Source organism: Osmerus eperlanus, chromosome 17, assembly GCF_963692335.1.
Source record: "Osmerus eperlanus chromosome 17, fOsmEpe2.1, whole genome shotgun sequence".
In the NCBI taxonomy this organism is placed as follows: domain Eukaryota; kingdom Metazoa; phylum Chordata; class Actinopteri; order Osmeriformes; family Osmeridae; genus Osmerus; species Osmerus eperlanus.
Window position 1 is genome coordinate 10,883,760 of NC_085034.1, and position 24,570 is coordinate 10,908,329.

Genomic DNA, 24,570 nt, shown 5'->3' on the forward strand with positions numbered 1-24,570 from the left:
CAAGCTGGGAACACACGTCTCTGACATCCTGTCAATCGGCACCAAATCTCCTCAGAGCTGTGTCCTTTCCCCCTCCCTTGCTCTTCTCCCTGTACACCAACAGCGCACCTCAAGACATCAGTCCGTAAAACTCCTGAAGTTTGCGGATGATACCACCCTCATTTGGCTCATCTCTGGTGGGGATGAGTCTGACTATAGGTGGGAAGCTGACAACATGGTGACCTGGTGCAGCCAGAAAAACTTGGAGCTCTATACTCTTAAGACAGTGGAGGTGGTTGTGGACTGGTTGTGGAATCCAGTCCCACTCAGCCTCATCACCTTGTGCGACTCCCCAGTCAACACGGTGGAGTCCTTCCGCTTCCTGGGCACCATCCTCTCCCAGGACCTCAAGTGGAATCTGAACATCAGCTCCCTCATCAAGAATGCACAACAGAGGATGTACTTCCTGCGGCAGCTGAAGAAATTCAACCTGCCAAAAACAATGATGGTGCACTTCTACACAGCCATCACTCAGTCCATCCTCACCTCCTCCATCTCCATCTGGTAGCTAAGTCTGATTCTGATCTTGTCACTGTGCAAATGTGCAAACCCAGCTGCTAAGAGGTAAGATAGCTATGGCATAGTGGTAGCAAAATTGGGGCAAACAACTTGTGTTTCATGTCAAAATCCAGACATGTGACCCGGGTTTGGGCCAATGACTGGTTGCTAAAAAAGAAATGGGGCTAGGGTTTAGCTGGTATGCAGACTTCAAGGGTATATAACAGGAGGTTGAGCAGACAATTGAGACCCAGGGACCACTCACTGTCTATTGCTGTTTTTACTCTTTGAAGTTCAATAAACTTTCTTCATCAGACTCTGCTGAGTTCCTTTTTGAACTTTGATAATTGATCAAGACTTAGATTGTATGGTACACGGCAGTACCCCATTCCAAGCGGTTTAAGCTGCGTGTTCATTGGGAAGGAGTGAGTTGAATTGTTCCTATAATATAATGACCGTCAACCGAATAGTGGAGTCAATTTTGGGTGTGGCTAGGGGCTGGATCAACCCTTTATCTACCCGAAGGGTTTTGGTCCATTGTATGAAATCTTCTCGTGCGGAGTTGAGTGAGGGCAACATACATAACAATAGCCTGCATACCTTGATTGGCGAGAACAGCAGTAACGCTCGTCAAACACGCTGGATTTTAAAACGTTTTAGAAATGATTTTAGACCTTGGGTAACAAATTATCGACAGATAATTTATTATACGAATGACAGCGACGACCACGTGTAAGTATGTTCATTTAGATAAATAAGGTAAGAAAGTATTTAGACGTGTTGCTGTTAAATGTAAATACGTTTTAGGAATTGGAATAGAGTTGTAATTTCATATTTGTTTTGTAATATAGGCTATCATGGAATCGTGCTAAATGTGTACAATGATGTCGACATGGTATCAACATCGCATCGGTTCAATGCGTTTGTGTTTTAGGCTTGAGTATCTAGTTTTGCATTGCTAAGTAAAAAGTTGAGAAAGTGCCTGAGGCAAGGCCGTAGCCATGGAGTCAACATTGGGGGGGACGAAATCTGCTGGGGAGATTTACCTTTTTTAATGATAATTTCGAACAGCGTGTGTGGTTGCCTGTCGTAGTGTAGCACATTTATATTTTATTTCTATTTTTATATCAATATATTGGTGGGAAGTTTTGACCAGATTGGATCCCCCCCCCCCCCCCCCCCAATATATATTATGATTACGGCCCTGCTATGAGGAAACCGAAACAAACTTTTACAACCACCGTTTTAATTCTTATCTGAGAATAGGGAATGTAGCATATCCGTGTGCGCCATTAATAGTTAATTTCCACCGTGCAATTTTTAACTAGGCTATACCCTTGCAAAGCTTGCCTGACAGTCCATCCAGCTGGAAAAATATATTGAAGGTGATGATAGCACATTGTACGGATGTCCTAGAGACCATACATAGGCTACATTGTAGCTCATTTACTCTGTTTTATCGTTAGGTTATTGGTCTTTTTTTATTTAGGTTTTCCTGAGATCTCGGGTTATATGTCATTCTCAATATAACTTGGTTGTTTTCCCAAGGTAACGGGATCACTTAGTCAAGATAATGAAACAATGGGCCTAGTTTAAATCATTGCAGGAAACTTCATTTAATGTAGCATTGTCAAGAGAAGCAGGAGAATATTGATTTTCAATCAAGGCTGAAATGGCTTAAATGCCTTGCGGTTACAGATAATATAGACATTAATGTGCATCTAAGAAGACGGAACAAGTATTCCCAAACACACACTAACATACACTACTGCACCCAAACACACTGTACTGTAGCCAAACACACTTTTACCAAAACACCCTCTACTGTAGCCTACCAAAACTGAGCTGGTCCTTGGAGACACTAGGTGTGCCTCTGCTCTACTCCTCATCTTTATACTGTTCTAAAGACCCCTCCTCTACTAAGGTACAATAGTGGCCATAAGTACAAAAATGGCCATAGCCTACATTCATACAGTTTGGGCACAGTAGTGTTTTGTTCCGCTTACATAGTCTGTTCCATCTTCTTAGATGACGCACACTAATGTGTATATTATCTATACCTGTGTGGCATAAAGAAACTGAGTGGCATCATCGGGTGACCTATGACCTAGACCAGTGGTCTTCAACGCTGATCCTCAGGGCCCACTGTCCTGCATGTTTTAGATGTTTCCCTGCTCCAGCATACCTGATGCAAATGATTGGGTCGTTATCTAACAAAGCTGAAGCCTTGTAATGACCATTCATTTGAATCAGGTGTGTTGAACAGGGAAACATAGGGTTAGGACAGGGGGTCCCTGAGGACCTGCATGCAGGACCAGGGTTGAGAACCACAGATCTAAAACATGCAGGACAGTGGGCCCTATGGACCAGGGTTGACCTAGACTAAACAGGTGCCATGCTAAAACACATATCAATGGTTATATCATATTTTCCTTTCTTTATTGTTCAGATGGAAGAGCAAACTGGCTTATCAACCTTTTGAGCGGTGTGTTCACTGTCCAAAATGCTTCCTGCGTTAAACGAGTATTCCATGGCGACAGGCCATAGACATCCCATATCAGGGGAGTGGAACAACAGGGACAGACACCTATTAGACAGCAGGGAAATATATTGCCAAGACTATGATCCATGGTCCCATAACGAGAATGCAAACCAGTGGAACCAGGGACCATGCAGAACAGCAGACCATGAATTCTACAGAGATGTTCCAGTGATGTATCAACCAAACCCTCAGATGCCATATTTTCATGCATATCAACAGGACATTAGAACTTCCCAAAACTCCTCATTACAATGGCACAATATCTCTGGACCGTACAATCAGAGATTGCCAAACGTTACTGTGCATCACTCTGGACAGATGCTCCATTCAGTTTCGGGATGGAGCAACCATTGTTCCAGCCAGAGGAACTGGACCACTCAAGAAACATGTAATGCGCATTTGAAATCACGATCATATAAATGGAGATGGCATCATTTTTCAAACAAGCCCCCTAAGGGACATTTCAGAGGACCTGTCAGAGGACAGTCAAGGACACGTTCTAGAAGTCGGTGTGTTGTTGATTTAAGCAGTAGCTCCTGTGTAACAGTGAAGAGTAACGTTTCAACTTTGAACAGAAGTTCCCTGAAGATTCACTCTGTCAACACGGTTCCGTGTGATAAGACATCTGGAAAGTTGGCACCGCCTTCGCAGGAGGATCAGAGTGATTTGCTGCAGCTGGCTGACATGGGTTGTCTAAGGAATAACAAGCCTGACGTGAAGATACCAAACACTGAAAAAGACCCCGTTTGTCAAGAGCTTTCTCCCAGGACATCGTCAGTGTGCACTATGTCCAAACAGAGTGGCTTTTCCAGCCAGTACTTTCCCACAGACACTGGCACACCTGGACATAGCGTGTCGGTTTCAGCCACAGCACAACCCAGATGTTCAATGCCTGTCTGTGCTGTCACTGATTCGGCCCCCTCCGACACATTGGACCCCTCCCCTGTGGACCAGGATGTATCTGAAAAACAAATGATCTCCATCACCTTGATGGAATTAAAGTGGCTTAGACGAAGGATTGAGACAATATTCAGCCATGGGGAATATAACCTAAACCAAGATTTTGCTGTGGAGATAATGGACGTTTTACAACCAGGAAAAAGCACAAAGGGTTGTAGAGACGAGGACTCCCCTCTGTGTGTAGAGATCCAGTCCAACTCTCGGTGTATGGTAGTGAAGACAGGCCCTCTTTTCCCTCCACAAGTTGCAGTGGTTACCCCACTTGAACAACAGGTATCCTATGAGCATACAGAATCAGGGGTTAAAGTTCATGAAAGTGAACAGTTGTCAGTCGTTGACAAGGAGAGGAGGCAATCAGAAAGTGGTGTGAAAAGGCAATTGGCACTTAAAAGCGTGTTGGAGAACAGTGATTGTTCATTCAAGGGAAGACCTTTTACTGCAAGTGGACTAGTGCCTGTTGAAGAGACTATTGTGAGTAAAGATAGTACTTGTGTTAGGCAGTGGAATTTAGGTGAAGTCAAGGAGAGAGTTATGGATATTTCCAGTGTTTCTTTCATTCAATACACACTATCCAAACTAAGGAAGATGATCGATGAGTTTGAGAGTTTAATCACTCCAAAGGAAAACAAAGAAAATGTAAAAGATGCTCTATTGAATCTTTTTTGGGGTGGGGATATTCAAAACTTACTGACGTTTAACAAGCGTGAGCTTGCAAAAGACATGGTGGATGCGCTACCCGTTCTATCGGAAGATGAGAATACAGTTATTCTCCAGGCCGTTAAGGGTGTAGAACTAGAGGAATTTTTGGATAGGTATCCCACCTTCAGACACAATGAGAACAACACTCCAGAGCACAAGTCCTCATGGTTGAATGTCAATGAGAGTGTAGATGACATAGACCATGATCCTGGTGTAGCCTGGTTACAGCATTTTATACCAAAGGGATTAGAGGCAGAAACTATATTTATAAAGCATCAGGTAGAGACTAACACAGTGGCGGAAACAGAAAGAGGGGAGACCGAGAGTGAGATGCAGACCGACACACCAACAGGGGTAGAGACAGATCCAAAAGCACAGACAGGAAGAAAAACAGAAATACTGAAAGAGGCAGAGACTGATATGAACATAGAGATGGGTGTAGAAATGCATGTAGAAAAGGACTCACAGACTGAGGCAGTAACCAAAGTAAATGGGGCCCGTAAGACAAAGAGAATAGACCTTCTGCCAGAGTCACTCATAGCATCAGAAAAAGACCATATTTCACACTCGATCTGTCCTATTAAAATAACTTGCCTTAACACTGAGGTTGCCAAGAAGGTGTTTGACCAGCTCCAAGAGAACTCAACCTGCAATATTGACTCAAGTGTGCTCCTCTCTGGAATCAATGGAAGAAATACAACATCTTCGCTCAATGAAGAGCAAATTATGAACCACAAGGATACACTGGGTCTTCTGTCATCTCAAGAAGAACCAGAATCATCGGGGACGGGTAAAGAACCTGCAGTCCTGCAGTCCTCCTGCTGCTCATATCTCATTGAGACTCCTGATGGTTTTGAGTTGGCATTAAATACTGAGGGCCTGACAAAGAGTTCCTCAGAGTTCCAAGATAGAGAACTTCGCATCATACCGGTCGCTGAGTACTTCTTGCTAGATAATAGTCTAATTTCTGACCTAGAGGACACTGAGGATGTTATCCAGGAGTCAAAGACACAGGATTTGAATAGAGAATGGATAGAGCCTCTTTCACCCAGTGAAATCACTGACTCAAATGATGGGATGTCCCTGTCAGACATCAGTGTGTGCATTGACCATGTGGAGAGAGAGGAAATTGGCATGAAGCCTCATGACCAGTCTGAATCTCATACGGTACCTCTGAATTCACATGAAGTACCCACACATCCCATCAGGCCATGTAATCTTGTCTTGGGTGTCACCAATGAACGTGCAGTGGGAGAACCTAAGCCTTTTTCAGAGATAAAGGGCCAACAGCAGAAGCTCGGCGAGTGCTGTATGCCAAGTTCTCCTTTCGAAGAGTTTGAGTCCATCGATGCATTGATAAATTCAAAAAAACACATATTGAGTTCTGATTCAGGACATGTAGTATCTGCTCCATGCCATGGTAAAGCAGAGTCCCGCAAGGAACGAAGGCTAAAGAGACCAAAGGTCTCATGGAGAAGGAGACTGCTGTCAGAATCTGAGTCTGAGATGGAAGGCAGTTTGCTCATGGACAACGTTATTTGTGTTCCCCAGAAGAAAGTACTGTCCAGTTTGACAGTGACTGATGACAGCTCTGTCATTCCGAAGAGGAGGAGACATCCAACTAAATGGAATAGGGACAATATCAACAGGAAGAAGTGGCTACGTTCTTCTGATTCTGATTCTGAGGACAATCCATGCAATGTGAAACATGTTTCTCAGAAGAGGATGCATTCAATTTCAACTGGCGTAGAAGATGCATCAAATGATTCCATAACATCACACAATACAACCCATTCTCAGTCTGAGACAGAACCCTCTGAATGTGAAGATACAAGGATAAATATACCTCAGCTAGGGAGATACTCTTTTGAATCAAATTCTAACCATCAGTTTGAGTACTGTAAACCAAGTATATATTCCGATGTGACAGAAGAAAGCTCAGATGGTTCCACAGTGTCAGTGATTCACAGTAAAAAAGCAAAGACGTCAAGACTGACATTTGAATGTCGGAAACTAACCCCAACTGAGGACAGTAAAAATGATTCAACAGTGTTGCAGCACCACCCTGTGTACAAAGATTTGCAACATAGCTGTGAAGGCCCACACATTTTTCCTGGGGTCCAGTGCCTCCTTGTGGGGGACTGGTCAACCTCCACTGCTCCTCTGGAACACAAAAGAAAATCACAGGAGCCAAAACTCCATAAGGGCCAGACCTCAAGAGAGAAGAAAACGAACAGGTCTCTCATTCAAAAGACTGAGGAATCCCCCAAAATGCCAAAGACAAATTTGAAGACAAAATCCACAAAGCTTGAACTATACAGTCTTCCCATCCTTAAACACAAGCCTTATAGTGAACAAACAAAGACAAATAAGAGTGATAAGACAAAGTTCTCTAACTTTAAATCCAATTCTGAATCTCCTGTTCAGAAGAACTGTAAACGGAGAGATGAGAGGACGTATGAGCAGATGTCCTCTTACCCCTATTCATCTAAGCAGAAAAAAGAGTGTATGACAAAGGGAAAGAATGGCAAAAAAAAAAAAAACTCACTACAGAAAATCAAACATTTCCCAACAGCTCAATCCAATTACTTAAAGCAAAAGATACAGCTCCACTGGGACAAACAAATGCAATTTGTGTCGCTCACAAAGCAAAGTCTTGACATCCCCTGTTCTCCTGCAGAGGAGAAGGAACGGAAGAAAGAAGAGAGGGAGGATATGAGCGCTAAGCAGAAGTCCTCTGGCCATATATTTCCTATGAAGAAGAAAGAGAGGGTAGATAAGAGAGAAGAGCATCAGGATACAAAGGAAGATAAGAAAACAACATGTGAGCCTCACAAAGACCAACATAAGACCGTACAAACTCAAAGTAGGTATTATGTACCAAAAGTACAGGGCTCCAGCAGTCAGAGGAGTCCCAGAACAGCAATGGTAGCTGCCCCCACACCCAAGAGCCCCGAAGAGCAGATGGGCTCAGTGAAGAAGCAGTTGCATTCTAATTGGGAGAGCAGCTTCTATATAACTCCATTCAGGAAGCGAAGGCGATCAGGATTCAGTGAAGAAGACCCCTGCCCTCGGCCTAGTCCAGAGAAGAATAGCTTAAGCCTAAATCAACAGGCGAGGGAGGAAGCAACTGTCAAAAAAGAACAGCAGAGAAAATTAGAAATGGTGAGGAGACAAGGACCAATCCCATGTGACAAAGGACAGAAACCAAGGCGCAATTCCCAGGAGCATGTCACCCCACTGATGAAGAAGAGTATACTGCAGGCTAAGTCATGGACGAACGCCATCCACCACAAAACGCCGAAAGACACCCGATGCAGTAGACATGGCACTCACGAGGCAGACAAACTGCGTATGTATTTCTTACAAAAGGGGGGGATACCATTTTTTTTTTTTTATAGTCCTCTGTAGACAATGTTTAAACAATTTAAGAATATATATTAAGGAGGGTGTTAATTGCTCAGCTACAAGTGTCTTCTAATGCAGTGGTTCCCAACCCTGGCCCCTCAGGGGGCCAGGGTTGGGACCCCCTCAGGGGTCCTGCATGTTTTAGATGTTTCCCTGATCCAACACACCTGATTCTAATGAATGGATCATTATGCAGCTCTGCAGAAGCCTGTTTATGACCATTCATTTGAATCAGGTGTGTTGGATCAGGGAAACATCTAAAACATGCAGGACAGGGGTGCCCTGAGGACCAGGGGCCCGTTCTCTGTACGTCGCTAACTCAGTTAGCTGGATTTGATTGTTGACGATTTGTCATTATCTTGGATTGTTCGGTTCTTCGAAGCTCATCCTGGACTTGCTGTCATAGCAACAGGTCCGTAAGCTTAAACCTGCTCGGGAGCAGGTTTATTTTATGTAAACACGATTAGATTGAGGCTTTACAAGCAGAGGTGATACAGGAAGTCTGTCACAGACATGTCTTGTCCGTTTTTACTACAGGAACCTGTTGCAGAAGGTGCAAGAATAATTAGCAGAATTTAACATGAAACCGAATTAATTGCTCATTGCGTGATAGATAGGCTCCTTAAGCACAGTGCGATATTATGCTAGCCTATACTTTTTGAGAGGATAGCCTATCGTTTTTTTGTGAGGGTGTCATTTACATAATACATTTGTTGAAACCACATCATATGACATTAAAGATGATAAATGAAAATATGAAAGTATGAAAATTAAAAAAAACATAGGCCTAGCTTACTGTAATAAGCGATACAACGCGTCACTCCTCTACATTTAATTTGGTCTGCTACTTTTTGCCAGCCCTCTTTCTTGGATTTTGCAGACTTTGAGGTGTTCCCTGGCGTTCTGATAAAATCTTCAAATTCGGAGTAACCTTCGAACAAGCTGTTGCTCTGTTGCGGAAAAAACAGGGCGCTCATTTTGGTCACGGTGAGCAGCCATAGACTTATGTGAGCAGCCAATAGCAGCATTGCTGATCAAGGGTTCTACTATCGATACATACCCCCTTTTAGACCAACGTATAACTCAATCCAGCTATACTAATCATCATAAACAACAAGTGTGTTCGAAGAACCGAATTAGCCAGATCATGATGAGCAAGATGATGTCATCTTGGATGTGTCATTTGATCTTGGATGTAATAAGCGACGTACGGAGAACGGGCCCCAGGGTTGGAACCACTGTTCTAATGGTTTATGGTGCATCTATTCAACCTATTGAAAGACTATCAAAAATAAAGGGTTACCAAAACATGGGTTGAAGTTTGGCGTGTTGCGTTCCTAAATGTGCACGTAGCAAAATAACCAATCATTAACAGGCTCTTTTTTTCACAGCGTGCAGCACCATAGAAGGGTGTTACAAGTGGGCTGAGAAGCAGAATAGAAGGTCAAGGGATGGAAAAAAAGTAATATGAGGCAAGTCTTCTTTATGTAATGTATTTTCCATCACTGTCATTGCTTTTGTGGGCATAACATGCTGCATGATTTGACCATATCCCATTGACCTCTGGGCCTCTGTCTCCATCTAGGCCCCTACAAAAATTGGCTCACACAACCTCATCAGTTGAATTGACAAAAACCTTAAAGCACCGAAGGCAAGACGACTAAAGTGCGGAACTCAAACTATACCAATGAGTAGTGTTGTGGCTAAATTGATTTATAAATTCAAATTAATCCCATAGGTAGTAATTCAAAATGTGTAAAACGGTCTCCTTTAAACAACAGTTTAGTTGAACATGAAGGGAAGTCAGAGACTAGAAAGTATTATTATGATCTATTCTCCCAAGAATAGACAATTGTCAGGTTCTCCTTTTTGCTCTCTCTATAAGGGAGGGGGAAGGAAGTCATAATAATACCTCCAATTAAGGAACTGGAGACCCACAGAAGGTAAGCAAGGAAAGGTCACATGAGATCTAGTCCTGGAATAGATTTGTTTATCAGAATGGAGAAAATGAAAGGGTGGTTAAGATCAGATGTATAAATAATCCCATATGAAATGATAGGGGCTTCTTTGACTTATGCTTGCTTTTGATTGCTTTGCTTCGCCTCAATTGTAACTCCCTTCAAGCTTAAATACAAACTGTTATATTTTGTTCAAAAGAGCGTTCGCTTTTCCTTAAGACCTTCTGAAACTAGAAACAACAGTAGCTACAGCAGGTAGGATTATGATGGAGAAATGACCTCTAACCTAATCTTAAGTATATATTATGTCTTAACAAAGACATATACAGTTTTCTCGAAGACTTTTTTAGATGTTGACACTTGCATTATCTTACTAAATATTTTTTTATATTTATATTTGATTGTCTGATTCTGTATTGATGTTTTTGTTTATATTACATTTGAGATCATCTTTTTTTGTTTATGGTGCCATGGTGATGTCATAATTTATGACATGGCATGTCTATAATCTTTTGAGGAACTTTAACAAGGGTTGTTGATGTTTCTATGACAAGTATTTCTTCTTCGCTGTAAATTACACTTGGACCTTTGGGCACACCATATTAGTGTTCCCCACTTGCAGTCCCTTGTCTTAAAGATGTCTTAAAGTTGGACACGACTGTGATATGACTCGGAATGTTAAATGTTTAGATTTTGCTGAAGGCCGACATGACATGATAGCCTAAAATACTGGAAAACAAACCATGCTGCCATCCTTTACATTTCACAGGAGAGCAGCTGTTGATATTGCGTGAATGTTTTGTATGTTTTGATTTTGTAAAAATGTAAGTGACCTGCAGTCACAGTTTTACTAATAAATGACGAATGCATATTTTTTATATTTTATTTTTCACTTTACATTTTTACTACATTTATAGTGTGCACGTTTACTGTAAAGACATACTAAACCCAAGTCAGATTTGCCTTTTGTCTTTTCAAACTGGTGAAAAATAAATGCATTTGTGTCACTTGTTTATACCTCGGATTACCACAGCTCAGCAACATGAGTGAATTGTTACAATTCTACCACCAGAGGGAAGCAAAATACATTAAAATGGAAAACTCACTAATTCAATTAAAATAACTAATGTTTCGTTGAATCTTATTTAGGAAGGACATTCCCTGATGACAGACAATTCAATCAATTATAATCAATCACATTTATATTTATAGAGCACTAATAACAACTGTCGTTGATCAATCAAGTATGTATAGACAGACATAGGTCACGCATGAAACAGAGAGCTAGACATCACATATACAGAGACAATAGACATGACATTCCTATGAATGGGAAGGCCTACCAAGTATCTTTTTGTTCTTGTCTAATGTAACGATTGAATGTCAGAAGTGTAAAAGAGTATGTACAAACCTGTGTTAACTCGTAGCCAAAAGTATTGATGCTTCACTTGTGTTGGTTCACATTGTTTATAGATTATTATGCATATGATCAGATGTATTTTAAATAAAAGCTTAATTGGCCAAAAACAAACATTTCACTGTTTTTGGGCCTAAAATGTGGCTCATTTACTATGGCAACTACTGCAAAACTAACCTGGTCCGGGGCATGCTAAATGCTTAACCAGATGTTCCTGTAACACTGATCCAAAGGGAAAACGACGATTTACCTCTGACTTTCTGGCGTGATGCCATATTTTACTTTTTTACCACTATCAGTTAAAAAAGTACATTTATAGAAAATCAACTTCAATATTATTGGTTACCTTCATGTGTTTAGTGGACCAACGGTTTTTGTAATCAATGAAGTACAGATCTTTAAAAAAGGACCTCAACCATCGTTTGTCAATCATGATGTCATTTTGATGAGGTGGTGGATGAGGGAGATTTCATAGTAAACCTCCGCAGATTAAAGAGAACGTTCTTTCGAGGAGAAGGCACGTGGCCGTGAACAGTGCAAGTGACCTGGAGTCACAGTTTTACTAATAAAATATAGCTGCAAGCAGCAATGTGGTGGCCAAGCAGGTCAGATAAACCAGAAGAAACTTTCGACATCTAGTCACTGCGGTGCACCTGGCTTCCTTTGGAGTGGCTTATAGTCTCGCTAAACAGAGAATCAGAGACACGACAAGCTTGTCAGCTTTGGCTGGATTTGAACCTCTGACGTTGACGTTGCCAAGACACCAATTTATCCTAGTGAGCTATTCTCAGTGCTGGAAATCAGATTTCAGTGACTGCGTAAAAATATAAGGAATCTTTCCTGTGACAAGTGGTTGTCAGATTTGTCCCAAGTTTATTCAGCTGTAATTGAGTTCTATTTTGACATGTCAAGGTGATTGTGGTCTGAAGATAATCTGTGCCAAATTAGGTGAATATTTGGTGTTCACCAAAAACGTTTTATTCATTCATTCAAAATGGCGGCCACATCAATTCAGCTGGTGTCACAATTGAATATGTGTCAGACACGGGATCGCCCCCTAGAGGTTAGATGACAAAACCTTTTGTGGACCTCTTTGAAACAGGGTCCCGAGAACCTGTACCAAGTTTGTTGTCAATTCAGCAAATATTTCCTGAGATATGATCTTCATCGCCGACTTTGATCAGCTTTACCGGAATGTGAAAAGGTTTGTGAGGCTTGATCTGAAGATAAATGGTGCCAAATTTTTGCTTATTGCAGCGCCACCTAATGGTGAAATGGCATGACCTATTTTGGACCTCTTTAGAACAGAGTCCCTAGTCCTTACACCAAATTTGGTGTCAATGCAGTAAAGTGGTGCTGAGATATGACCTCACTTCTTTTATGGTGACGACTTTGATTGGCTGTTCCAGTCAAAAGTGTAGAAAATCAAAACACATGTGATGTCTTTTCTGAGGCTTGGTCTGAAGATGATCTGTGCCAAATTTGGTGAAGATTGGACAAACCTTATAGGAGAGGTAGCAAAAAAACGTTATATTCAAAATGGCGTCCACATCAATTCAGCCACATCAATTTGATTGGCTGTAACTAACAAACGGTTGCGAAAATCAAAGCTCCAGGGGATAACTTTTGTGAGGCTTGGTCTGAAGATCATCTGTGGCAATTTTGAAGAAGATTCGTCAAGAATTGTAGGAGGAGTAGCGAAAAAACGCTTTTACATTTAGTCATTTTTAGCAGACGCTCTTATCCAGAGCGACTTTTCCTGAGCGGCTTTTCCTTAACATTCAAAATGGCTGAGAATCTATATGACTGGGTATGACGTCATAGAGTGCATTGAACTTGTCTTAATCCAGGGAATCCAATGATACCTCATTTTGGAAAATGCGGCATATGGTTCAAAGGTAACGTGTGTAAACACACCTTCAACTTTGACCCATTGGTGCCGCTAGATGGTTAGAATGGGAGACATGAAACTTGGTGAAATTGATGAGGGGACTGGTCCCAAAGAGTGTGCCAAATTTCACAACTTCTGACATGTGGTTCTAGGGGCTGCCATAGACTCCCATGGCAGAAGAAGATGTGTAATAATAAGAATAAGAATAAGAAAAGGTAGAAACACTTAAGGTGGCTTCGCCGCTTCGCGGGTTGGCCACCAATGACAAATTCATATTTGTTACATTTTATTTTTCACTTAACATTTTTACTACATTTATAGTGTGCACTTTTACTGTAAAGACATACTAAACCCAAGTCAGGTTTGCCTTTTGTCTTTTTCAAGCTGGTGAAAAATAAATGCATTTGGGTCACTTGTTTATACCTCTGATTACCACAGCTCAGCAACATGAGTAAATTGTTACAATTCTACCACCAGAGGGAAGCAAAATACATTGAAATGTAAAACTTGTCACTAATTCAATTCAAAATATAGCTGCAAGCAGCAATGAGGTGGCCAAGCAGTGAAATGACCCATAAAACATGTTATACATCCTCAGAAGAGGGTTACGAGTACACGCAATAAGTTTGGCGTGAATCCATCAAAGATTTGCTGAGATACGACCCAACTTCCTGTTTGCAGGCTTAACGGCACATTTTGATTGGCCGTACCGGGCAAACGGTTTTGAAAATCCAAAAAACATATGATGGCTTTTGTGAGGCTTGGTCTGAAGATGATCTCTGCCAAATATGGTGAAGATATTCACCATATTAGTTTTCACCGGAAAACATTTGTAGGAGGAGTAAAGAAAAAACGTTTTTTCAGTAATTCAAAATGGCGGCCGCATCAATTTGGTTGTTATCACAAGTTATCATGTGTCACACACGGGATGTCCCAAGATTCCATGAGACAAAGGTATCACTTAATAAAGGCAAACGAATCAACAGTTATTGGCCAAAACACATGTTTGCATCCTGCGGCCACGCCCAGTGATCACATGACACCAAATCGATTGGACATCCCCATATGAGGGTTCCGAGTCATTATACTAAGTTTGGTGTTGCTTTCTCAAGGATTGGCTGAGATATGACCCAACTTCCTGTTTGGTGTCTCTGCTGCCGATTTTGATTGGCTGTACCGGACAAACGGTTTTGAAAATCCAAAATCCTTTCAAAGTTTTAGTGAGGGTTGCTGTGACGATGATGTGTGCCAATTTTGGGGAAGATTTGACAAAAATTGAAGGAGGAGAAGCGAAAAAACTTTTTTCCTTAAAATTTAAAATGGCGGAAAATCTATATAACCGGAAATTGACGTCATAGGGTGTGTTGAACTCGTCTTGATCCAGGGAATTCAACGGTACCTCATTTTTGAAAATCGGTCATACGGTTCAAAAGTTACGTGTGTAAACACAAGTCCAACTTTGACCCGTTGGTGGCGCTAGAGTGCTCCAATGGGTGACATGAAACTTGGTGAAAATAAAGAGTCCTCAAAGAGTGTGCCAAATTTCACAACTTTTTACCATACGGTTCTAGGGGCTGCCATAGACTCCAATGGGAGAGGAAGATTATTAATAATAATAATAATAATAAGAAAAGGTAGAAACACTTAAGTGGCTTTGCCGCTTCGCGGCTTGGCCACTGAATGGCCCGGTTTTGCCATGGGCGATCGATATGATCCATGTTCTAAGCCTCCCTCTCAGTCTGTTTACAAATATGGTGCACCCTCTTGACCACTTGAATCTGACTCGAATTAGTCGGATTGCGTGAACTACAATTGGCCTTTATGGAACCGCTTTAGCCCAGAGTCCCCGACTGACTTGTTTGAATTCAAATCAGGTTTGGGACTTAAATCCCAGATTATTTTTTGGCGGTTTTTATGGAACAGGCCCCAGCTAACAACATTTCACTAAATCATAGGCTATCATCAGCACATGGGAAAGTGTGAACGAGTTCTACTAAGGTGATATCACTCTTTCTGATTGGATAATTAGAGCAGATTAGTTGCTATAAAAGGGGGACTCTGTATATATTAAATGTTTTTGCCAATAAAAACCTTTTTACGAAATATGCATTGTTATTTTCCTGAAGGCTATAGGCTACCATAGAAACGTAATAAATAAAAATAATCTACAAATACTGAACCAGCAAACGTTGCAAAACATTTGTCACTGCCAATAGTCATTCAGGCTGGCTTTGTAGGGGCAACGAATACCAGGTTTGTGTTTGAGGTTTTACAGATTTGAAAGTACCGCCCTGCAACGCGAGCGACCGCCCTCAAAGATCCGAAGCGAGGCAGTGAGTCAAACAGGCACTCGCGCGCTCCTATAATCGAATAGTATTGTCAGTGGTAAGTGCGGTCGGAATCTGGTCATTAGCAAACCTTCTGCATTAAACTAAACACCGTAGAAAAGAGACGCGCATTACAACACATTCTCCTGACAGACACGTATTTAAAACCGCGAATGTATTTTACAGTTAAGGAGATGTTTCGTTGGGAGAAGTAGGAACGAGTAGAAAGCCAAGATGAGTGGGAGCACCACTGGGTCCGGAGCGGCGCCTTGCCGCTTCGCTCACTACTTTGTTATATGCGGAATAGACACTGAAACTGGACTGGAACCCGACGAATTAGCTGGTAAGGTTATGTTTTCATTAATCGATAACGAATTTCACATATACCAAAACAGCACTTTACAGCTAATTATTAATATGCTATGGTTGGTCAAACAAACATGTAGAGGACTGAACAAAACCTTTACTAGCAATGCCTTCATATCCTTTACTGAGGATTAGCCTATGTAAACAAAACCTAATTTGAAACCAGAACAAACTATTTAGTGACCCTTCAAAAAAGCGAGATGACTGTATGGCTTGTTTACGTTGCAGTACTTGAGTTCCAAAACACCCTTGCGTTGACAGGATTGATTAGGCTACATTCATTGTCATGAAACAGATAGCATACGATTTTAACATAGTTAGATACTCATTAGGCTATATAAACATAACAGGGATTTATCAAAAATAAGAACGTTTATTTGGAACTGAAAAATTGTGATGGGTGACTGAGTTCAGAAAGCATAAGGTTTGAAACAGGATGAGTATCATTGCCCTAGCTAAAGTTGTCATACTGTCATACTGTTCATTCAGGTCATCGATTTGTATGCTTCCTTGACTAATTAGAGTCTTGGCAGTCTAGAAGCGTTCCACTTCTCCTCAATAGTGCAGAATTTAGGGTCGCATCCCCCTGCAGTTCTGCTTCACCCAGAGCAAAGTGCACAGTCTCCACAGCACAAAACAATACCATGAATCCCAGAACCCCCCCCCCCCCCACACACACACACACACACACACACACACACACCTCAGTCTGCTAGCTCTCAAACCCCAGACTCATAGGGCTACATTCAGGGACTAGATATAACGAATATTGCAAGCATAGCTTTACTTTTGCAGTGTGTTTTCAATTTGTTTGCAGCCCTATACACATTCCTTTAAGCAGACATGTTCATGCGTGGCTGAATTAGGACCTTTCCTGTGGGACATGAGAACTATGCATAATGCACTGGGAGAGTAATGTAGAATGGGGCTTAGATGGATGTATTCTGCTTGTGCTACCTTTCCTAAGCAGTCAAGGCTGAATTGTTGCATCACTCTGTTATGGAGTAGAGTAACACATGTCTGGATTGCAGTGTCCCTGGAACAAAGTTCAGTGTGTGCATACATGTGGGCAACAGCTTAAAACAAACTATCTGAAGTGAGTGAGCTGTGATTGCTCTTTTGACTGATGAGACCAGTCAACTGATTTTAGAACACTGTTTGTGGAATGTGTGATCAGACAAGCTTCAAGCTTCTCTTTGGGAGGTAGGATTTCAGGCAGCACTGATAAGGGTATTTTAGCAGGTAATCTCTTGTGGATTCGCTTGGTCTGGGGTGTTATGGAGACTATCCCTGTTTCTGCATTTGAATGTCTGTGTGTGTGTTTCAATGCGGCCTTACTGTACACTGTGTGTGTGTTTCCCTCAGAGCTGTTGCGCACCGTTGAGGCTATGATGACACTGACAAACATCCTCCCCACCGCATCCATATGTCTCTCAATCAGTCTGCTGCCCTCACAGATCACCCAAATTCCCCAAGCATCTGCCTGTGTGTATTAATTTTAACTGGGCCACAAGTTAAGAGCGAGGCTAAATGAGTTGGGCCATCACCCATTGGGTAAGGATTAAAGAGTACAAGGCCAGAGTGTCAGACCCCAAAGCTCAATGGCCCTACTTGTATATCTGTTAGATAGGATCTTAAGATCCAGTGTGAAGGCAATAAAACCAAGAAAATTGGCTCCTTCAGTTGGGATGTCATTGTTGCAGTTGATGAAGTCATTCAGATATAGTGACTCAGCTGTGGATTTATTAAGTCTGTCTACAGACATGATTAGCTGATTAGAGGATCTGGGGTCTCCACCACCTGTCAGAATAGCATAGGCCTTCAAGCTCTTGGCCTTTGTGTGTGGATATCATTACCAGCTCCTTTTGTGACCTTGCTATGGGTGATTTAAGTAGTCGGGGTGCTGATCTATCATTTTACCGTTGTTCATGGCCAGCTATTGAGGGAAATTGATTCTAGACCTTTTTTTATGAGACCCACATCATCGTTCCCTTTCTTTGTGCATCTTCCCTAGCCTATCCCCATGACGACACAGTCCTCTGTCCCACTGAGCATCCATCCATCTTCTCATACTAGTTTAGAACTCAGATGCAACTGTCACCAGGGTCACCGCGCCAACGTGCTTGTGATTGATTCAACATGTTGTCACCGGCGGCGTTTATGGAGCTTCTTTATTTGCCTTGCTCTTTCGTGTAGCTTGTGGTTAGAGTGCGACCCACATCAAGGCTACGCCAGGGCTATTGCTTATTTTAGCCCTGTGGTTCCCCTCTGCTCTCCCTTTGTGTGGCAGGAGCACTGTTTCCACAGGCCTATTGTTCTGTGGAGGGGGACAAACTTCCTGTGGGCCTGGCTGGCTGGTTGACTGGTTGAAAGATCACTTTCCCAGTATCCTAGTAGCTGCCTTATATTCCTGTAGGATGGGGTGTGTGCGCGTGCGTGCGTGAACTTCAAGTGTGTAGTAGTCATACTCAAGTCTACTTATTGGTCCTAGTAAACATGCCAGTCGTTCATGGCATGGATGTTAATTGGGTCTCTCCTAAATATAGAGACAGCAGGGTTTGCAGCCACACATCTCACTATGAGTGTATCAGAGGTTTCTCTCTCGCTGGGGAATAGCGCATTGGAAACGCATTCTGACACCAGGTGCATTGTGGGTTTGCGGCAGCACTGAGCTGAAAGGCGAGATGGGTTTGGGGGGGGGATCTATTTCAGGAGACAAGGTTGGCACACGGCGAGAGTAGGATATTGGGTCAGTGTTCCTCCCTCGTGATCTGCCCAGCCCTGTTACCCCTCATGCCCCTCCTCACCCCCTCTTGACATATGAATATTCAGGGGGGGGCATCAATATTACATTTTGACTTGTACTAAGTACACACAATGTCACACTCAATATCCTACATGGGTAAAACAGCAGATTAATGTATGTTGCATAATTATTCTTAGTAAGGCACCTTTAAGTGTGCTAGGTGTTTACAGTGTATGCCCCTGGGGAATATGAGGGGTTGGGGGAGGGGGTTAAATGAATAAGAAAGAAAGAGTTTTCCTTTGGCTCCAGATGTCCCAGACCTCCTCCTCCTCCTGTCTCCTCATCCCCTTCATTCCTTGTTCACACCTCCGAGTCCTCACACCTGCCTGTCAGAACAACACTGTCCCACACTGCACCCCCCACCGCCCTCCAGTTTTCCATCGTCTGAGGCTGGACTCCCAGCATCTCCCCCTACCCAATTGCAAATGCCTTAGTTGGCACCCACAGGATGGGACTCACCATGCCTCGAATGAAAAAGTGAATGTTGATCTCCAACTGCTAAACCACTTTAGTCTCCCGCCATCCATGTTTCAGGTGGCTGAGTGGTTAGGGAATCGGGCTAGTAATCTGAAGGTTGCCAGTTCGATTCCAGGCCGTGTAAAATGACGTTGTGTCCTTGGGCAAGGCACTTCACCCTACTTGCCTCTGGGGGAATGTCCCTGTACTTACTGTAAGTCGCTCTGGATAAGAGTGTCTGCTAAATGAATAAATGTAAATGTTAAAAAATGAATAAATGTTTCCCTAGATTCACTGACACCTGAAGAACCCCCCAAAATTAGGAAGGTAGGATGAACGCTACTTCTGATAGAGGTAGTAGTCAGGTCTTGACAAGTAGACTGGTAACATGCAGGGCTGGTGAGGAGCTGGTGTGCAGAGTGGAGGAGCACACAAAGGGATTTGAAGGGCTAAAGTGGCCTTGGCCATCTGTCCACACTGAGCTCTGCCTTCAAAGATGGCACAATGCCTATGTTAATACAGAAGTGACGTATGCTAATGATGACATATGAGAACAACAGTTGATTTGACTTTGTAGAATGGTGGATGGCAGACAGATCGGTTAACACTGGTAACGTTCTAGTCAGAAGGCCACTGTTTTCAAGATTGCTTTATTTGTGTCCTGGGAAATTTGTCTTGGACACAAAGCCTGCCACATAAACAATACATACTGTTAATTTGGACAGCTGTATACTTTGGACAAAGAAGAGATGTTATGTTTTAATTAATTCTGCCTTCAGTTTTCTTCTTTCTCTTTTTGTGTCCTTTAAGTCTCTAGGCCCAATATCTCTCAATCTCTCTTTCTCTCACTTTCCCTTTCGTGATTTATTTCCCACATCTCTTAAATTCCTGTTTTGTCCTGTGTGTGTGTGTGTCTCTTGTGTTCAGTAACCAAGGTTGTTGGCTGGGCCGTGCCATGGTCCATGTTAAGCTTGTTAGTGTAATCGTTCAGACAGCCCCTCCAGGCTACAGTGACGGAAGACATCTCAGCCTAACTCAGGCTCACCCTTCCATCTCCTCTCCCCTCTTCTCTCCCTCACAAGCACCGCTTTCTCCACTCTGTTTCCTGCTTCCCTCCTGACCCTGGGGCATTCAGCCCTTCTACTCTGCAGTTCCAGAGAGGCTCTCTCACTTTAGCTCCGCTCAGATCCTCTATCTACCAGGAAGCAGCTTAGCAGTTGTTTGCAGGGAAACCACATTCCTTGGAAGATAAGGTGATGTTGACTGGACTCTATGTAAGGACTGTAATCTATGCGGGCTGGGTTATCGGTAACACGTCTGGTCCAAGGCGCAATGCGTGAGGAACCGATGATGCGCAGAGAAAATCACAGCTGAATCGTGATCTCTGCTCTTATCAGGTTCAGGGGGAGATTCAGGGGTCAAGAGTCAGTTATGAGACAGAGGCCTGGTTCACACTGGCCATGATGGATCCCCAGCCTCGGGGGAAGTTGGCTTGGGAGGCAGACATTGTTGTTGTTGTTGCTCCGGCAGACTGTTGCTGTTGCAGCCCCTCCCCCCTCCAAACGCAGCCCTCTCTGCCCCTCCACAGTCAAAATTAGCAGTTGATCATTAGGGGGCCCATATCCCCCCCCTCCCCTCCTGTTTGACTTCCATGGCCCCCTACCCCATATTTTCTACTCCTGACTCTCCCTGCATTGGCAGACATGTGGCGGGGGGAGGGGAAGGTTGTTTTGGTTAGGCTGGAGGCTGATACCAGTGGAAAAAAGCTCTTTCTGGACATCGTCAAGACATCATGTCTTTCAGCAGGCTACTTCTTCTTACATGAAGTCAGATACAGGATGTACACTGGGGCCTACCTTGCATCGCGTTCCCTTCATTTGTGTGATAGACAGAGCAATATAGGTTTCTGGAATGAAAGCAATGGAAATGTTCTTTTTGCGTCACCCTACATCTTTTGTTTGCTTGTGAACTGTGGCAGGTCTTCCCTCGAGTGCTTCAGAGTTTGTCCTTTTGTCTGTGCAGGCCCATGTCTCTGTCCTGTGGTGAATACACCATTGTCAGATCTTTTTGAATGCCACATGCTTGTTGGTTAGGCGCCCGTAGCATGAAGGGAAAATGCCATTCTCTGGCATTTCACTCCTAGTATGCATGTCATCTTAAATGTCCTTGTCCTTGTATTTGTGGGAGAGATTCCCTACACACTGTGACCAGTAAACCCATTTTATTTTAAGATAATGTCTTAGGGCTTTCAGATGAGTACCACAATGATCACTGTGAAAAAACTTGGTTATGTCTTATCTCCAGGCTGGAAGTGCCTACTTCCTGTGTCCTTGCACACTTCCTGTGCCTATCTTAATAAGTTATAAGTTGAAAATAAAATAGAGATCACAATTCTGAACAAACAACTAAACAAAATAACATTATGTATGTTAATTGCTGAAGTATATTTAAAATGTTTAATTAATCTGAATTATTAAAAAAAAACTTGGTTTGAATGAATGATTCAATTACTCACTCAAATACTTCACTTGTTACATGGATGAACTAGCATTTTTGAACGAATCTCCTGAGTGAACGATTCAATTACAAATATTTTTTTAACAGTCATCATACCATGGTATGGGTGAGTACTCGATTCTGATTGGCTGCAGGGGTGTCCATTATCAGGTGATAATGTACACCCAGGGTTTTTCCTGGGTCAAAATGGGTCTTCGGTGCTTTTTTTGTTTTTTTCTTTTTTTCTAATCAATGTATTTATTCACAGGTGTTTTGTATGTTCTAAATGGCATAAATGCTGCCAATTAATAATTGAGGTAACAACTTATTGTAAATGGTCAGTAGCCTAGCCAAGGTAGGCCACTCTGAAGCATGTACACTGCCTGCTTCATTTGATCTTGATAGGCTAAGCATTCTGTAGCAAATAATAACAATAAACCCACTTTTTATTAATTAAAACTACTTCAGCATAATAATGCACCTAAAATACAAACATGAGCAAGGGCAGCAATCGCTATCGAATCAGACAATTTTGCTAGCAGGGGAAAAATACAAACAACGAAAATCACCAGTTAACTTTATTTAAATTTGCAAGAACTATAGACTTATACAATAACAGGCTTAAATGAACTGACAACATAAGTTATGCGACTTACAGTTCTCAAGGACGCACACGCAGTCTCAATTGCGGTGTGAAGCGCGTGTCTGTGCAATTCTCCGACATGCACTCTAACAATCACTGCTGATTGACGGCCTAAGATTTTGTACAGCCTGATTTCTGATACCGTGGTGGCAGAAATGTAGCCATAGAGAAAACACTGCACTATATATTATCACTCCAGGTTAAGAATACCAATGGAGGCTGCGTTGGAAATCGTAAATCAAACTTTTGTCAGCATTTTGAGTGGAAATTTCATTTGTATTTGTACACGTCGGGCTGGCCCTTGCAGCGGAACGACAGTTTACTGGCCGTTCTGTCCATTCGCGCACCTCACAGTTGCGTCTTGATCAGACAAGAAGACACGCTTATCAACTCGATTACTATTGATCAAAACAGAATGAGGGTTCGGCTGTAGCCTACTTGAAACATACTATTGAGAACATATTCGCTGACATGCATTGCACGCGTGATGAACACAGCTGTTTTTTTTTGTTTTTTCATCACTGACTTTTTTGCCTTTGGCGCTCGGGATTTGTCATTGGCGCTCGGGAAAACGGCTTTGGCGTGCCCCAAAATGTTCTCTATGCAGAAAAAACCCTGACACCTACTAAGTAGTTTAAGCAAAACTGTCTGTTCACTAGGGGTGGAACAGTACATGTGAGTTTTTAGCCTTGGGAGAATCGATAGTGGTGATGTGGTGTTGTACTGTTGGGGGACAGTTTGTGCTGAGGGCTCTGCCAGGCCTCTGTTCTCTGCCCAGGGCTGGGCTGGTCCAGACCGGGCTCTGCCTGCCTGCCACTGGTATGTCACAGAAAGTAGGAGAAAGGATGGAGGGGTGAAAGGGACATAGAGGGATAGAGAAGTTTTAAAAAAAGGAAAAAAAGCTTATCTTGTCAAGCCGAACCTGAAGAAGAATTGAGCAAAGAGGGGAGGAGGAAGTTCCCTGTTGGAGGAGAAGCTGCATGCTGTGATTAATGCACCTGCGTCCGTTTCCATTTATCAGGGGCCAATAATACGGGGCCTGTCGCGCGTCCCTGGCGACACCCACACCGTCGGCAGAGAGCCACTCCGTCATAACGCTACCCGCGCTACACAGTTTTGTCAGTCGCCCACTAAATCTTCTTATGCAACAGCGATAGCCATCGGCATGGAAGCCTCGGCTTCTCTAAAGACAGATTACATCCGAGACTGGTGATGGAGAGAGACCACCCCCCCCCCCCCCCCCCGAGGGATTATGTCTCAATCAAAAAGAGTACATTTTACAGCTGAAAAATATTCATTGCATAATTTTGGTGTGCCGTCCAGATGCAGTTAATGAGTGACAGGCAGCCATGGCTGGTGTGACGTCACTGAACACTGATGCGTTAAGATGTGCTGTCACGTGTTTATCTCACGTACAAATTTGTCCCATGACACTTGGGAATCTACATGGGTGTATAAGGAAGGTTTACATACATTACAGGCATTAACGCACAGCAACTATCACAACCATGTCCTGACAAACATTCCAGAACAGTGAGTCGCCATGACAACCGTTGTACATAAATCCAGTTGGTTTGGCCAGTGTGCAGGGTATTGTGGGAAGGCAGATTCCATTGTGGATGGTAATGCCGGCTAGGAGAGATGGGAGAGTGGGGGGGGGGGGGGAGGGGGGAGTCTCTCTCTCTCCTTAGAAGCGTGTGTTTGTGTGTGCGTCTTTCCTTGCACAAGTGTGGTGGTGGTGGTGGGGGGGGGGGTGTAAGTATTTATGTGATGTGAGAGAGATGATGTGTGTCTGTATACAATGAGATGCGTGGCTGACTGGGTGGGTGGCTGGCTGGTCATGTCGACTTTGTTCTCTGACTGAGCTCCAACTCATCCAGTGACCTGTACCCTGAGAGATAAGACTAGGTAAACAATACGTGACCGCAATCAGATAAGGTAATTGATCTCTCTCTCTCTCCGTGTATCTCTCAATGTTTCCCTCGCTCTGTAATTCCATCCCAGTCATCTCATACATTTTCCATGTCAGGCACCCTTCATTTTCAGTAAAATCTTGAATTAAAC

At 42.9% G+C, this 24,570-nt stretch overlaps 2 protein-coding genes across 8 annotated transcripts in view; both read left to right on the forward strand.

Moving 5' to 3' along the window:
* The first annotated feature begins 780 nt into the window (after positions 1–780).
* On the forward strand, positions 781–10,975 carry LOC134037550 (uncharacterized). 2 transcript variants are annotated; one of them, XM_062482888.1, is made up of 4 exons: positions 781–962; positions 2,987–8,090; positions 9,538–9,618; positions 9,732–10,975. In XM_062482888.1, the coding sequence occupies exons 2-3, from the start codon at positions 3,041–3,043 to the stop codon at positions 9,615–9,617; spliced, it is 5,130 nt and encodes a 1,709-aa protein (XP_062338872.1). In that variant the 5' UTR covers positions 781–962; positions 2,987–3,040; the 3' UTR covers position 9,618; positions 9,732–10,975. The 2 variants fall into 2 exon arrangements, with proteins under 2 accessions (XP_062338872.1, XP_062338871.1); XM_062482887.1 differs by lacking the exon at positions 781–962 and adding an exon at positions 992–1,269.
* A 4,676-nt stretch (positions 10,976–15,651) lies between these two features.
* dennd5b (DENN/MADD domain containing 5B) overlaps positions 15,652–24,570 on the forward strand; it is a 64,593-nt gene continuing 55,674 nt past the window's right edge. For 5 of the 6 annotated variants that reach the window (XM_062483186.1, XM_062483188.1, XM_062483189.1 and 2 more), the window contains exon 1: positions 15,804–16,082. In XM_062483186.1, coding sequence (XP_062339170.1) covers positions 15,974–16,082 — 109 coding nt within the window. In that variant the 5' untranslated portion in view covers positions 15,804–15,973. The other variant, XM_062483185.1, reaches the window with a different exon arrangement.